The 14,316-nt window shown below is 40.8% G+C and overlaps 1 protein-coding gene across 9 annotated transcripts in view; it reads left to right on the top strand.

Annotated features, from left to right (window-relative positions):
• Positions 1 to 2,987, top strand: part of PICALM (phosphatidylinositol binding clathrin assembly protein) — a 131,385-nt gene extending 128,398 nt beyond the window's left edge. For 8 of the 9 annotated variants that reach the window (XM_055137290.1, XM_055137276.1, XM_055137282.1 and 5 more), the window contains 2 exons: positions 336 to 438; positions 1,630 to 2,987. In XM_055137290.1, the coding sequence (XP_054993265.1) occupies positions 336 to 428 (93 nt within the window). In that variant the 3' untranslated portion in view covers positions 429 to 438; positions 1,630 to 2,987. The remainder of the gene's footprint in view (positions 1 to 335; positions 439 to 1,629) is intronic. The other variant, XM_055137176.1, reaches the window with a different exon arrangement.
• The last annotated feature ends 11,329 nt before the right edge of the window (positions 2,988 to 14,316 follow it).

Below are 14,316 nucleotides of genomic sequence, written 5' to 3'. Positions count from 1 at the left end.
GTTTTTTCCTCCTCCTCCACATGAACACTTAAAAGTCAACCACAGTCAGTTTATATCAGCCTTTTTGGGTCTAAGACTGTTCATTTACCCTTTTGGAATTTCAGAAATAAGAATTTGTGTTCCAAAAAAACACATGCCATTAGATACCCTTAACTTGACACATGAATGAAACGTTTGTTTTAAATTTCCTCTTTTTTTTAAAAAAAAAAGGCTGCCCTTGTATTTATTAAAAGTGACAAAACAAAACCACTTCTCTTTTCATTACATTTTCTGCCTTCATGTTCTGTCATTCTGAGATCTTTTTTCTTTTCCTCTCTCCGTCTTCTTTCCCCCAGCTGTCGGCAGCCTCCAGTCCCTCCAGTCACAGTCCTCACAGAGCGTCAGGAAAGGACCCTTTTGCAGAACTCTCTTTGGAGGATTTCTTATAAATCACTTTAGGTATTGCTGCTTGTTGGGGGAGATGGGGTCATACCTACTTTAAAAACTCAGACATTGAGCACAGCTCATTCTCCTTTGTTTCTTTGCCCTGACTAGTTCTTTCTCCCTCCTCTTCTTCAGATGAAAAATAGATGAATAATTAAAAATGGATCAAAATGAGTCAGAGGACACAATTTTTAGAAAAGAACAATCAGGTTTGAAATCCATGGATCATCATAATTTATTCCACTGATAACTCCCCCTAAAATCTGGGTGTTTCAGTGTATTTTAAAGCATTTATAGGGAACAGTATAGTTATATATATTTAACTAGAGCTCAATTAGGAGCTTCTTGGTTTTATCACAGTGTGTCAGGACTAGTTCTGAAGAATTTTACTTCAGTAGTTTCTTTTAAGGGGTTATACGTCTTTGTGTATCTTTCATTTAAAAATAATAACTTTAGCCCCCAAAATATTTTTTTAAAAACTAAGGACTTAACACAATTTTTGATTAGAAGAATTCTGCATCTGATCCACACTGCCCCTTTTTTGCTGGAAGTCAATTGGAATTTGTTCCTCTTGGTGCTCTAACCCTAAGTGTACATACAGACTTTCTAGATCTTTGTGGGAGTTTGTACACTTTTGTCGTAACAGTGACTTAACATGTCTGTTTCAGTAATCTCTTTGGATGAGCAGCTTAAGGGGTATCAGGAGTGCAGTATCTGAGTGAACAGTGACATCTTCAAAGTACTTGGAAGGGTTCACTTGTAGATCTTTTAGATTTTATTTATAGAAATTAGGAAATTGTTTAGTGACTGTAATATGTCTTTAGTAAGCAAGATTTATTACTGTTTCTTGTTTAATTTTATAACATTTGGAAATATTTCAAATTTTGCTTGGCTGTTTGGAATATTTATGTTCATGGAGAAACTTTCTGAGCTTGTCATGGAAAAACTTCATATTCTTCTTCCCCTGTCTATCATTGTTAGTACTAGAATGACATTTGCTAGCCCCTGTAATCATACTTCAGATTATGAGTTATGACACATAAGTTGATAATGCTGACTTTGTTTTTATAATCAGGGTTGGTGATAAGCATGCTATGAACATTTCTGGTCCAGTTGAATGGTAAAAGCCCCAAAATATTTTTATTTGTGAGAAGATATTCCACACAACGCAATTAGTTAATTTACACTTTTTTTTTCCTTCCCCAGATACAGTTTATGTAACTAGATGGAAGAGAATGGATTATTCCAAAAAAGACAAGTGCTCAAGCAGCAAATACTTACTTCCAGCAACATTCAAACTGCTCTTAAACTCTCCTTCCACTAGAATGCTCCAGTAACCCAGTGAAGGCCCATGAAGGAAATGGGGATTAGTATATAGGAGAATGTGTCAGTACTGTTTATGAAGCCAAGAATTGCCATAATTTCAGACTAAGATCTTTTTGGTGACTAACCCTTCCATTCTTTCAGCTCCTTTTAATACTCATAATTAGTAATATACCGAGAAAAGCCCTTATTTGGAAAGTGTGAAATTTGTATTTGGAAAAGCTGCCTGGAGAGAAGCACTATGTCCTTTACTGTAATACAACAGAACTCCTTTGGGATGATCAAAATCATAATCTTAACTATACCATATTTTCCTTTTCTCCAGTCATCACACATACAAAAACAGTAACTAAAATTAACTTTTCTTTTAAAAAAATTATATATTCTGTTTGCAGTAGACATTCCTTAAGTATTTGTATTTATTTATGATTATCAATTTATGTAACATTAATATTGTATCGAACCTTATGAAAATGAGTATGGATGTACACTGTATGTTTGATTCTTATCCACAGAATGAATCTGATTCAGAATGCTTTCAGCTGACATACAGAGAACTAAATATTTTAAGGCAAGTCCATAGTTCTGAAACTGCTTAGGAATTACCAGTCTCTGTGGGATTTAGGGAAGCATTATAAATGCATTAATCCTTATAGTCAGTTCTGTGCCTAGGATTTTACAAGGGAACAGTTCATTGACTACAAAAAGCACTACATTTTAAATTCAGCATTAGTGCATCAAGAAGGAACTTTCTGCTTTGTGCTTGGCTTGTCATTATTTTCCATTTGATATTAGGGCCTTTCCAAAATGAGTGTGAAGAATTGCTTTCACTTCAAGACTTTCCTTCTTTTCAGTAAAACTCTAGGAGATAATAATGGGGGAGGGAAGGGGACAAAATCTTTGAACCTTTTATTTGGCTAATGCCATGTTATGATCATGTACCTTTTAAATAAGGGGAAATAGTATCTTTAAAGTTAATGTCTAGCCAAGAGTTTAGTTAACAAGATTTAAAACTGCACTGTTGATCGGTGCTTTCTGTAAATACATCTTAACATTTGGGTTGAGAGGGGCCTTAAGAAGGACAGTTTATTATAGGAAAGCAATTCTTTACACAAGTTTAAGCATACTTGTTGCATTGTCTCTGCAGATTCTATTTTTGTTTACAATATTAAAATGTATGTTAGCAAAAATGGGTGGATTTTCAAATAAAATGCAGCTTCCACAAAACTTTTGTTATCGTATTCTGGTCTGAGATGCATTTTCTTTTCTTTCTTTTTTAAAAATTATTAGTATCTTTTTTGCTAATAAAAGTATATCGCTGTTATTATATTTGCTGATACAATAAACTGTAAAAAAATTTGTTTTAACTTAATTTCTGGAAAAAAATTCTTGTGCCATATATTACTATATAGATTCTTTTTTGGTAAACTGAACTGATTACTAAAAATAATTTTGGCTTGATCAGCCATCTTCAGTCAGGTAAGTTTAAAGGAGAAATGCTTTGAGTCTGACATATGATATGATAAGATAGATGATATATACATATCCCAAAGAAACCTTACTATATCTTGTTCTATGTTGAATAGAAAGTGGGATTGAGTAAATGGTGATACAGGGATTAAAAGTTTTGCAACAATAAAGTTTTTCATAGTATTTGAGATAGTGGGAAGGAATAATCTTTAATATACTTTGTTAAAGTTTCACTATTATTAAACTATTTTTACATATAATCTGAGAAATAGTACCTTTGTATTTACGTCTGTTAACACAGGTTTTTATTGGTCTTCTGATATTTGTATCTTGTATTTGAAGTCTGTCACTTGTTTATCTTCATAATAACTTTTGCAAAAAATAATCTCCAGGATGTGAATATACTTCATAGACATTTCCATCTTGCTTAAGCAACTTTGGACTATTAGATATTTTATGATATTCACATTTTGTCTTAAGGAACCAGGAAAGTAGCTTGCCCATGTTGGTTGGTAACTACAGAAGTGTGTTCTGTAGTTACAAGTCCCACTGTTCTCTCTCAGTATATAAATCCATGGAGAAATTGTGTGCCTGCCGTCTGAATGGGGATGGTAAGCCGAGGCCCTGGAACCACTTCAGCAGTGTACACAGTGCCAGGAAAACCAAGCCGAATCTTGGTATGTCTGGCCAGCAGGTCTCTCTCCAGCTCTAGAATAGTGGTTTCCAGCACCAGACGTACATGTCCAGGTTAAACTAATAGTCTTAAGACTGATGACCATTTTTTTATTCCCAGATGGTCTTCTCTTATGAAGCAACATTTCCTGCTACCTACACCCAACATCTGGTTTGAATCTTGACCACAGGACCAAATGCAAAGCACATAGTATAAGCTTTAATTAAAGTATAACAAATGAGAGAAATTAGTTTTTGAATCTGTAAGTACATTGGACTGTAAAATCAGACTTACAACTTACCTAGCAAATTGGTAGTAAGACAGTTATAACAGATACAGCTGTAGTCATAAAAAAAAATCATTTATTTTTAAGATAAATGATTTTTAACATTTTAATGTATTACCACTTGTTTCTTTCAAAGATATCCTTTTGACCAGTGATGTGTGTAAGAGCCCAGTTTTTAAAATTTTTCATTGAATCACCATGAGATACACAGTTGCAAAGGTGTTCATGACTGAGTTTCAGTCACACTATGTTCATGCATTCACCCCTTCACCGGTGTCCACTTCCTCTACCAATTAATTCCCCAGTTTTTTCCCCACCCCCACCCTGCCTCTGTGTCAGACACCGCCCCACCGCTGCCGCCCCCCACCACCCACAAACCCCCTCCCCTGCCCTGCCCTGTCCCTTTTAGGCTTTGATTTGCAATGCTACTGAACATGTATCATACATACACTTTACCTCCTTTCAGAACCCAGTTCTTGTAAATTTGAAGCATTGAGCTAAGCACCTTTTTTTATGCATAGGATTCACTACACACAGCACCGAACTTCATGCCATCTTACCACCAAAAAAAGTGCTCTCGAACACTCCCCACTTCCCTCTGCTAGCCGCATAATTTTACACATATAGGGGTTCTGGGAATTTTGTTTGGCTTTTTTGCCAGTTCATGTGCTTTATTGGTAGTCTATAAGTGAAATCACAAGTAATTCTTTTACTTTTTTTACTTACTTCACTAAGCTTAATCACCTGAAGACCCATCCATTTTGTTCTAACTGACTGGCACAATTTCATCTTTTAAACAGCAGAGTAGCATTCAGTGTATATATACAACTTTAACTAGTCACCCGTCAGTGGATTTTGAATTTGTTCCAAGTTTTGGCTAAAAGAGGTTCTTTCAGGCTATTGTAAATAATGCTGCCTTGGGCATAGGACTACAAATATATTTCTAGTATTTTTACTTATGCCTTGGAGGTATTGAATCATTTTTGTTTTGTAAAGGAATCCACTCCATTTTCCATTGAGGCTTCACCAATCTCCATTATCGCCAGCGTACCAGGATTCCTTTTTCCCATACCCTAACCAGCATTTGTGCTTTCTCATCTTTTTTTAATAGAGTATTCTCACATGTTCACAGTAGTAGCTCATTGTGGTTTTCATTTACATTCCTTATCATAAAGGTGTCTTTGTTTTCTTATTTGCCTATTGACATCTGTATTTGGAGAAGTATCTCCAGAACTTTCGTTTTTTTTTTTTTTTTTTCCCCCAGTTTTGGCCACACCTGGCAATTCTCAGGGGTTATTTAAAACAGCAGTATGTACTCAGCATAAATGTTACCAAGCAAATGGTCTTGAGAGTCTATATTATAAAATTTTCATACATATCATTTAAAAGTTGTAGGGACATATCATAAATGCCATGTTATGTAGGTGTGGAGCATGGAATCGGAAGTGTGTAGGATAAAACTGTTCAGATCTGGCCCTAAATAGGAAATAGGAAAAGAGGACTACAAATGAAAGTGTGGGTCTAGATTTTCCACTTGAAAAAGGATCTTGTCTTGAAACACTCTCACTTCAAGTAATTTTGCTTTGTGGAGTACTTATTGTCAAAGGTGCTGTTTTTCTTGTACAAAAATATTTAAACAACCCTCAGAAAAATAGGGAGAAGGTAAATACATCATATCTTCACAAACTAGGCTACCACACAGTTACCAGATTAGCTCATTAAGTTTCTACAAATAACTAGAGGAGTTCGGAAATTGAGAGAAAGGAACCCAGAATTAGGTATGGACACAATACGTTCTATAGCATGTGACCCATTTTAACAGGTGTGTCACTGCATACACAAAATACTTTATGGGAATTTTTTTTCCCCCTCACCTGTTTTCTGGCCACTCCTGGCAGTATTGGGGGATTATGCCTCACTTTTCTCGGGTTAACCCTGGCAGTGCACAGACCATATACAGAATTGGGGACCAAAGTGGGATCAACTGCATGGAAGGAAAGCACCGTAGCCTCTCTTTTCTCTGGCCCACTGTTAGATTTCCTAATTCTGCCTCAGAGGTTCATGAATTATTTTTAAAAGTCTTTTCTTTTTAATTTGTTTTGTGTGGGGCCACACCTGGCAGTGCTCAGGGGTTACTCCTGGCTCTGCACTCCAGAATTACTCCTGGTAATGTTTGGGGAACCATATGGGATGCAGGGGATTGAACCTGGGTGGCCACTTGCAGGGCAGGTACTCTATCCACTGTACTGTTGTTCTGGCCACTGAAGTGTATTTTTAAATAAAAATTTGTGACATGTTGGGGGGAAAAGTTCTTTTTCCTTTAGCTACCATGACATGACATGAATACTGCACCTGGAGAGCAGGATGTGTTCCAGACCCTCTAAGAAATCACATCTTAGATTTCTCCAACTGAGATGGATATTCTTTATCTTGTGATACCTGGAATGGAAACCATTGCGTTTCGTGTGTGGGCATCAGAAAACAATTCAGTTTTCCAGGAGGAGCAAATATAAACTTTCAGGAAGGAATTACTAAAAAGGATAACCTTTACAAGAATTCTCATTTTTAGGGTAATTACAGTTTTGAGCTAAAATCTTTAAATCTTGGCTCACTATTGAGTAAGACTTTCTGGTTCATGGGAGCCGCAACCAGAATTTCGAGAAGGTGGAACATATGAAAACGCAGACACCAAAGTATCTTCCTTATGTATGTGACTATGCCCAGAATCAGTTGCTTATTAATGTATTCCCTTTATTTCTCAGTATAAAATAATTAGTACAAAGGACACAGAAGATGGTTCCGTGGCTAAAGGTCCTGCCTACAAATCCTGTGGCTTTGTCCTTACAGAAGCCCAGCACAGTGGCAGTAGCTTCCCGTGTGGGGGTCGGGGTGGGGGAGTGTAAGCCCCACAAACAACACCACAGCCATGTTTGTGACCCACAGCAAGCATGTGTGGACATGCAAACAATGCCTGAGTACCATAACTGGCCAAGTGTGAACACCAAAAGGAGATACGACACAACGGGGGAAAGCGGGGAAGAAGTATTCATGCAAAAAAATCTTGAGAAGCTACATCTGTGCACCATCTATACAAACCTCCATCCACGCCTGCCTTCTTCCTCAGTTCTGCAAGGTGCAGAAGAGCCCCTGCTTGACTGGAAAGCATAGAGGAGCTGTTGGTGCGAGAGCCTGCTGTCTTGCGGTACTGTCGGTAGCCTGGAGTTCAGAACTTGGTAGTTTCGCTTATGACCTCCACTGTGTCCTTCATCTCTCAACTCATTGCAGTAGGAACTTTTGCAGCTAAGTGTTCCCAGTGGCTCAGACAATGACTGCAACACAATTTCTGGATGATCAGTGCCCTGTAATTTTGCAACTCCATCTGAACGATGGCCAGTTACACTCACAGTGTCATTGTGCACACTCCATGATGAATCTGCCTGTCTGAGCCCTGACTTGAAGATTCTTAGCAAATACAGTAAGCAGGCCTAAACTTTCTGTCCGTCCAGGAAAGAGGTAGTGTAGTTCACCTTGTGTTTTCACCTTTACTCTTCTGAAGCAAAGCAGAGCATGGTGACTCATATTAGTTGATTCATCAGTTGAGCATTGCAGAAACCTGCACCAAAAGTAGCAATAAGACCAAGCAACGTGGCTGAAGGGGGAAACACTTGTATATGATGGTAGCGAGCCCAGTGAGCTCATGCTTCAGTACTGGGTGTAGAACCAAGGCAAAAGCTTTTAAAAATACCTGATAGGAGCTGGAGCGATAGCACAGCGAGTAGGGCGTTTGCCTTGCATGCGGCCGACCCGGGTTCAAGTCCCAGCATCCCATATGGTCATCCAAGCACCGCCAGGAGTAACCCCTGTGCAGTGCCAGGTGTAACCCAAAAAGCAAAATACCCGATGGGAGTTGGGACATTTGCAGGCAGCTGCCAGGAATACAGAAGCAGAAATTCCAAAGCACATTATTTTGCAAAGCAAAATCTGGACCAGCTCAAGGCCATGAGCACATTTGGCATACATTCCCAAGTTACTAAGATTACAGGTGAAACTGACCATCTCAAGGACATACCAAATGCACTCCGTGGTTATGTCATGTCACCCAGATTCAGTTGGCCCTTTCTGGCACCTGCCCTTAATGTTAGCCTGTTTGAAATAAGGGCAGGGGTGTCTTTCACATCAACATCTGCTGCTTTCTGCACTTGATCAAAGCTTAACTTTCATAACAGTGGCTTTATTTGCAGTTCTTCGGTGGTGTCTGAACACAGCAGTCAAAACTATTGTTTAATGCTTGAGAGCCCCAAACTTTTCAAACAGCATCTAAGGTGCCAGACTTTATTAACTACTTCCCAACAGTTATTTTCTTTCTTCATTTTAGGTATTTAAAACAATGATGTCATCTTCATGAGGTTCCTTTTATCTGGTTGTATGGTCTTTCAAAAAAATCCAGGGACTGAGTGACAGTGGCAGCCTGTGTTGCACATGACTGAACCAGATCCAATCCCTGGCACCACAGGTACTACCAGAAGTGATCCCTGAGCATAAAGCCAGGAGTAAGTCCTGAGCACTGCCAAGTATGGTCCCCAGACAAACAAAAAATCCAGTAACATCTGTAAGATTTCATGCTTGCAATGCATATTACAAGCTGATTTGGAAGGTTCCATAGCATTCAGAGCTTAGGTGGATGGAGCAATAGTATAGTGGTAGGGCATTTGCCTTGCATGCAGCTAACCTGGGCTCAATTCTGGCACCTCATATGGTCCCCCAAGCCCACCATGAGTGATCCCTGAGTGCAATCAGGAGTAAGCCCTGAGCAGTGTTGGGTGTGGCTCCAATATTAAACAAACCAGAATTTCAGAACTGAGCTACACACTAAGGGCATGGCAATAATTGCTGACCACAGTGATGTCCACCCTTAAGTGTTTTTCTGTAATGCTAACAGTTTCCCTGTTCTTCGGCTTCTGTTGCACATTCCAGAGTACCAACACATCCCTTACTCCTTGTTCAGAAACACTCATTTTTAGTTTACTGTCAGTGTCATCCTTTTCTCCTGTTGATTATTCTTGCTTTGCAAGGTTTTTACGTTTTGTGTAAAAATATGTATTTAAAAATAAATTGTATACCACTGCTGGGAATATATCCCAGAGAGGCAAAAAAGTACAATCGAAACAACATCTGCACATGTATGTTCATCGCAGCACTGTTTACAATAGCCAGAATCTGGAAAAAACCCGAATGCCCCAGAACGGATGACTGGTTGAGGAAACTTTGGTACATCTATACAATGGAATACTATGCAGCTGTTAGAAAAAAGGAGGTCAAGAATTTTGTAGTCAAGTGGATGGGCATGAAAAGTTTCATGCTGAGTGAAATGAGTCAGAAAGAGAGAGACAGACATAGAAAGATTGCACTCATCTATGGTATATAGAATAACAGAGTGGGAGACCCAAGAACTGTAGAAATAAGTACCAGGAGGTTGACTCCATGGCTTCGAGGCTGGCCTCACGTTCCGGGGAAAGGTCAACTCAGAGAAGCGATCACCAACTACATTGTAGTCGAAGGCCATGTGGGGGAAGGGAGTTGCGGGCTGAATGAGGGCTAGAGACTGAGCACAGCGGCCACTCAACACCTTTATTGCAAACCACAACCGCTAATTAGAGAGAGAAAACAGAAGGGAATGCCTTGCCACAGTGGCAGGGTGGGGTGGGGGGGAGATGGGATTGGGGAGGGTGGGAGGGACGCTGGGTTTACGGGTGGTGAATGGGCACTGGTGAAGGGATGGGTTCCCAAACTTTGTATGAGGGAAGTATAAGCACAAAAGTGTATAAATCTGTAACTGTACCCTCACGGTGATTCTCTAATTAAAAATAAATAAATTTAAAAAAAAATAAATTGTAGGGATTCAGATTTTACATCAAAAAAGATGCAAGAAATGCGTTCCTTTCTCAAGTACCACAATGTGGTATTGACAAACAGCCCACATGGGTTGGGCAGGTCTTTTAAAAAACTTCAAGGTTTGCAGAACTAAGACATGCTGTTAAAGCACTGTTGCTCGTGACACACAGCATGGCTCAAACCTGTCCCTGAGGGCAATGCCGTTCCCTGTCCACTGCGATCCAGTGGAACTACCTCCTAGGCAACAATAATGTGGTTTTTAAAAAATTATTTAAAGAACTGATTTACAAAGTTATTGGTAGTTGAGTTTTAGGCATCAATCCCACTACCAGTGTCAATTTCCCTTCCCCAGTGTCCCCATACTCCCTCCCACCCTCCACTCTTGCCTGCTGCCTTGACTGGCACGTTACAAAGTTCAGTCATTGCAGCTTAAATCTCATATTTTCAGTATTGAGTCTGGGCTTTGAGTACACAGCCAATATTCAAGGCAGCATTAATTGTGTATTCAAAAGATAAAATATGAAAGGGCCTTGAGACTGCTTTCACTGCCTGCATTCAGTAGTCTGAAGCCACTTCCCCCACCCCAGGGAGGCCAATGGCGAAGGGAGGATGAAGGAGGGAACAAAGGCCAGGCTGGTTGGTCTCAATTGCAGTTTATTCCAATCTCATCTCCATTCTCTGATTCTCCTCCTCTGCTTCTGCCTCCTGCTTCTACTTCATTTCTTCTGGCTCCCCCAGCCCACTCTTACAGCCTAGTTAAATCCCAAAGCATGAAGGGTCTTACACATAGGTGTGGTCATCCAATCAACAGAGGGAAAGTCTTTCCCTCAGGGGAAGCTTCTAGGTCAGATTATCATTCAGGAGATGACCCACCCAAGAGCAGAATCCCATGGGTGTGTTTCTCCTCTCCTTGTCCAACAAACATATAAACAATATTAATCATTTTGTATGGACAGAGTAAGAGATACATTAGGCTTATAGGATTGCTCTCCTGGGGCTATCGCTATAGATCTTAGACTACAGTGCTCAGGCCAGATTAGTCTTTCCTAACCCTAGCAGGGTCCTAATCTCATCGTTACTTTTTGGATCATGACAGCATTTGTCCATGACCATGCTCTTAAGTATCATGGCGCTTTGGCCTGGCCCATTTCGATGCCAAGGTAGCTCACAGCTTGCCCTGGGTCCATTCAGTCCCTCATCTGAACTCTGCTTTTAGAGGTGCTAGGAACTAAGGGCAATTGAGGCTTAAGTTGAGAAAGCAGATGCCCAGGAGTGAATATTATTCAGAGTCAATTAACTCCCAAGTTACAAAAGCATAATATTAACTGTCTTCCTGTGTCTATACAAAAAGGACATTGCTTTAAAGTAAACTATGCAAAAGCACATAAAAGAAGGAGAAAAGCAATATTTTATTCACAAATATAAAATCAGATTTCTGAGGAATCTGATCTTACAAGTTAACAGAGTCTGATTAGGGAAAAAAAGTGATAGACTGGTTGGGGAAGAGAGCACAGAGAAGAGGTTACAGATAAACACAGAGGAATGGAGGTGCTTCAGAAACACTGTGATGGGTATTACCTGATAAACCTAAACTCTTTGGCAGAGGAGATTGGACATACCAATGTTAAACCTACTTCATCACATGGGAAGAAAACCTTTCACCTGCCTGACGCTTGGTGACTTTCACCTGGGCCTGCTTCTAACTCCATCACCTTTCCTGTTTGGTCTCTGCAGATCAAATCATGGGGCAATTGTGTTAAAACCCACTCTCCCACAGGAGGGTTAGTTAAAATGTTGAAGTGGTGTGGCGAGAGAGATCACACTTAAGAATTTGTTTTTGACATAGTTCTTTTTCAATTTCCCTTACTGCAATGGAAACCTCCACCTAAAATGGTGTATAATAAGTACAGGGGTTAAGGAACATCTTGCAGCTTGCCCTACGTGACCCTCATTCAATTCCCAGCACTGCATATGGTTCCCCTGAGTACCTGGGTTACTCATGAGCACTGAGCCAGGAGTAGTTCCTGACACCAGTTAATGTAGCCCCGCTTCTCCCCCTTCAAATGTGAAGAAGTGGGGTTTTAAGAGAATGCCTTGGCAGAAAATCTAACTCAGTTGGAAAAAAAATTAGGTTAGTCAACAGACTGTACACTCCAAATAGTTCACTCTGAAAAGAAAACCCAAATGATTTCATTATCTGCCTAGATCAGCTGTGCTTTTTACCTTGAGATTATCCATGTACCAGTTCAGGAATGAGAGCTTTGGGTCAAGATACCAATGCAAAACATTTATTCAATGAATAAAAGCTTAAGTGCTCAAGGTATGTCATCTGCACATAACTAGTGGGCATCTGTAGGATGACATTACTTTGTCCTCTCCCCCCTTGCCACGAGTAGCTTGTCCCGGTTTTTCCCGGAGTTTAGGCTTACCCCAGTCTCACCCATCAAGGTGTTCCCAAATCTCTCCCACCCTTTGTTTAACTGTAATCACTTCTCTATGCTCTCTTCCCAAAAAACAGTTAATTAGCTTCTTCCCCTAATCTGACTCTGCTAATTTGTAAGGTCAGACCTTTCTAGGATACTGAACTTATAAGTTAATATTACTTTCTCCTCCCCTTATGCCTTTTGAATAATTTACTTTAAAGCAATGTCCTTTTTGTATAGACACAAGAAGACAATATTATGCTTTTGTAACTTGGGACTTAATTGGCTTCAAATATTATTCATTCCTGGGCATCTGCTTTCTCCACTTAAATCTCAGTTGCCCTCAGTTCCTAGCACCCCAAAAGCAGGGTCCCGACAAGGGACAGGATGGATCCAGGGCAAGCGGTGAGTTATGTGCTACCCTGGCATTGAGATGGGCCTGGCCGAAGTGCCTAATTCTTAACTATAAATTAAGAGCTTGATCATAGACAAATGCTGTCATGATCCAAAAGTAATGACAAGACTAGAACCCTGCTAGGGATAGGAAAGACTAATCTGGCCTGAGCACTGTAGTCTGAGATCGAGATGGTCCCAGGAGAGCAATTCTATAAGCTTTAATGCATTTCTTATTGTGTCCATACAAAATAATTAATATTATGAATGCTTATATGTTTGCTGGATGAGGAGAGGAGAAACACACTCATGGGACTCTGCCATTGGGTGGATCCTCCTGCTGAAAGAGAATCAGTCCTAGGAGAAGCATCCCCTGAGGGAAAGGAACCTCAGCCATATTGATGATGACCACACCTATGTGTACTCCCCAACCCCCTCATGCTGAGGGGATTTAACTAGGTGGTTAAGAGTGGTTGGGGGCAGATCCACAGATCCAGAGAGAGATCCAGAGCCGGGAGAGAAGCAGAGAGAGAGAACGAAATAAACTGATCGAGCAACCAGTTTAGCCTTCTTCCTTCCGTCGCCTGCCCTTGACCAACAGCCACACACAGCGGTTCCAGAGCACTGAACGCGAGCGGTGAGACAGAGCCACCCGGAGAGCCCACAAGTGCACACGCCCGACGGCGTGCCTTAGTTTTTTACAGGCATCCTTCAGGAAGTGAAATCCAGGGGAGCAAAAAGCACCGTCTGGCCCCAAATTAATGGTGAATTTAGGAGCATCAGCTTTTCACCTGTTCCCTGCAACACCCCAGTCTCCTATCATCATAGCTCTTTGTTTGGGACAGCTCACACACCATCTCGAGTGAATTGAGGAAGATATGTGGAAATACCATGATTTCCCCTTATGAAATATACCATGAAGTCCCCTCCCACAGAATGTAGTGGCTTGTGGGTGGGGTCCCTCAGTCTGGCTCATGCTTAATTTTTTCACTTTGGCTTGGGAAATAAACATATCCTCCTTTCAAAGGAGAGCAATCTCCAGCCTCTGGGGATTCTGGGTGGGGGGGGTGGGGTGGGCTAGAGACACGGTATAAGGGAAAGCGCCCTAAAGCCTGCAGGTCCATCTGGGCAGAGCATGACTGGAGGTTTTCCTGTCTTCTCAGACACCTCACCAGGAACATATGATGGTGTGGACATATGTGGACACCAGCCTGAGACGCAGGGAAGTGCCAGCTGACCCCACTCATCCTTCCCCACTTTCTCCACTCCCCCAGGTGGAGTCTGTTCCTCGACTCTCTCATGGCAAGAGTATGGCTGCCACCACCATGGGGCCTGGGGACTCTCGGATCTCTTCAGTGTGATTGTCTTCCTGTGTGTGCTGGCAACCTGCTGGACCACCAGTAGCCAGGAAGCCACTGTAGTACCCATGCCCT

This window comes from Sorex araneus, chromosome 1 (genome assembly GCF_027595985.1).
Source record: "Sorex araneus isolate mSorAra2 chromosome 1, mSorAra2.pri, whole genome shotgun sequence".
NCBI lineage: Eukaryota > Metazoa > Chordata > Mammalia > Eulipotyphla > Soricidae > Sorex > Sorex araneus.
Note: the sequence above shows the minus strand (reverse complement) of the source record. Positions and strands in the feature narration are given on the sequence as shown.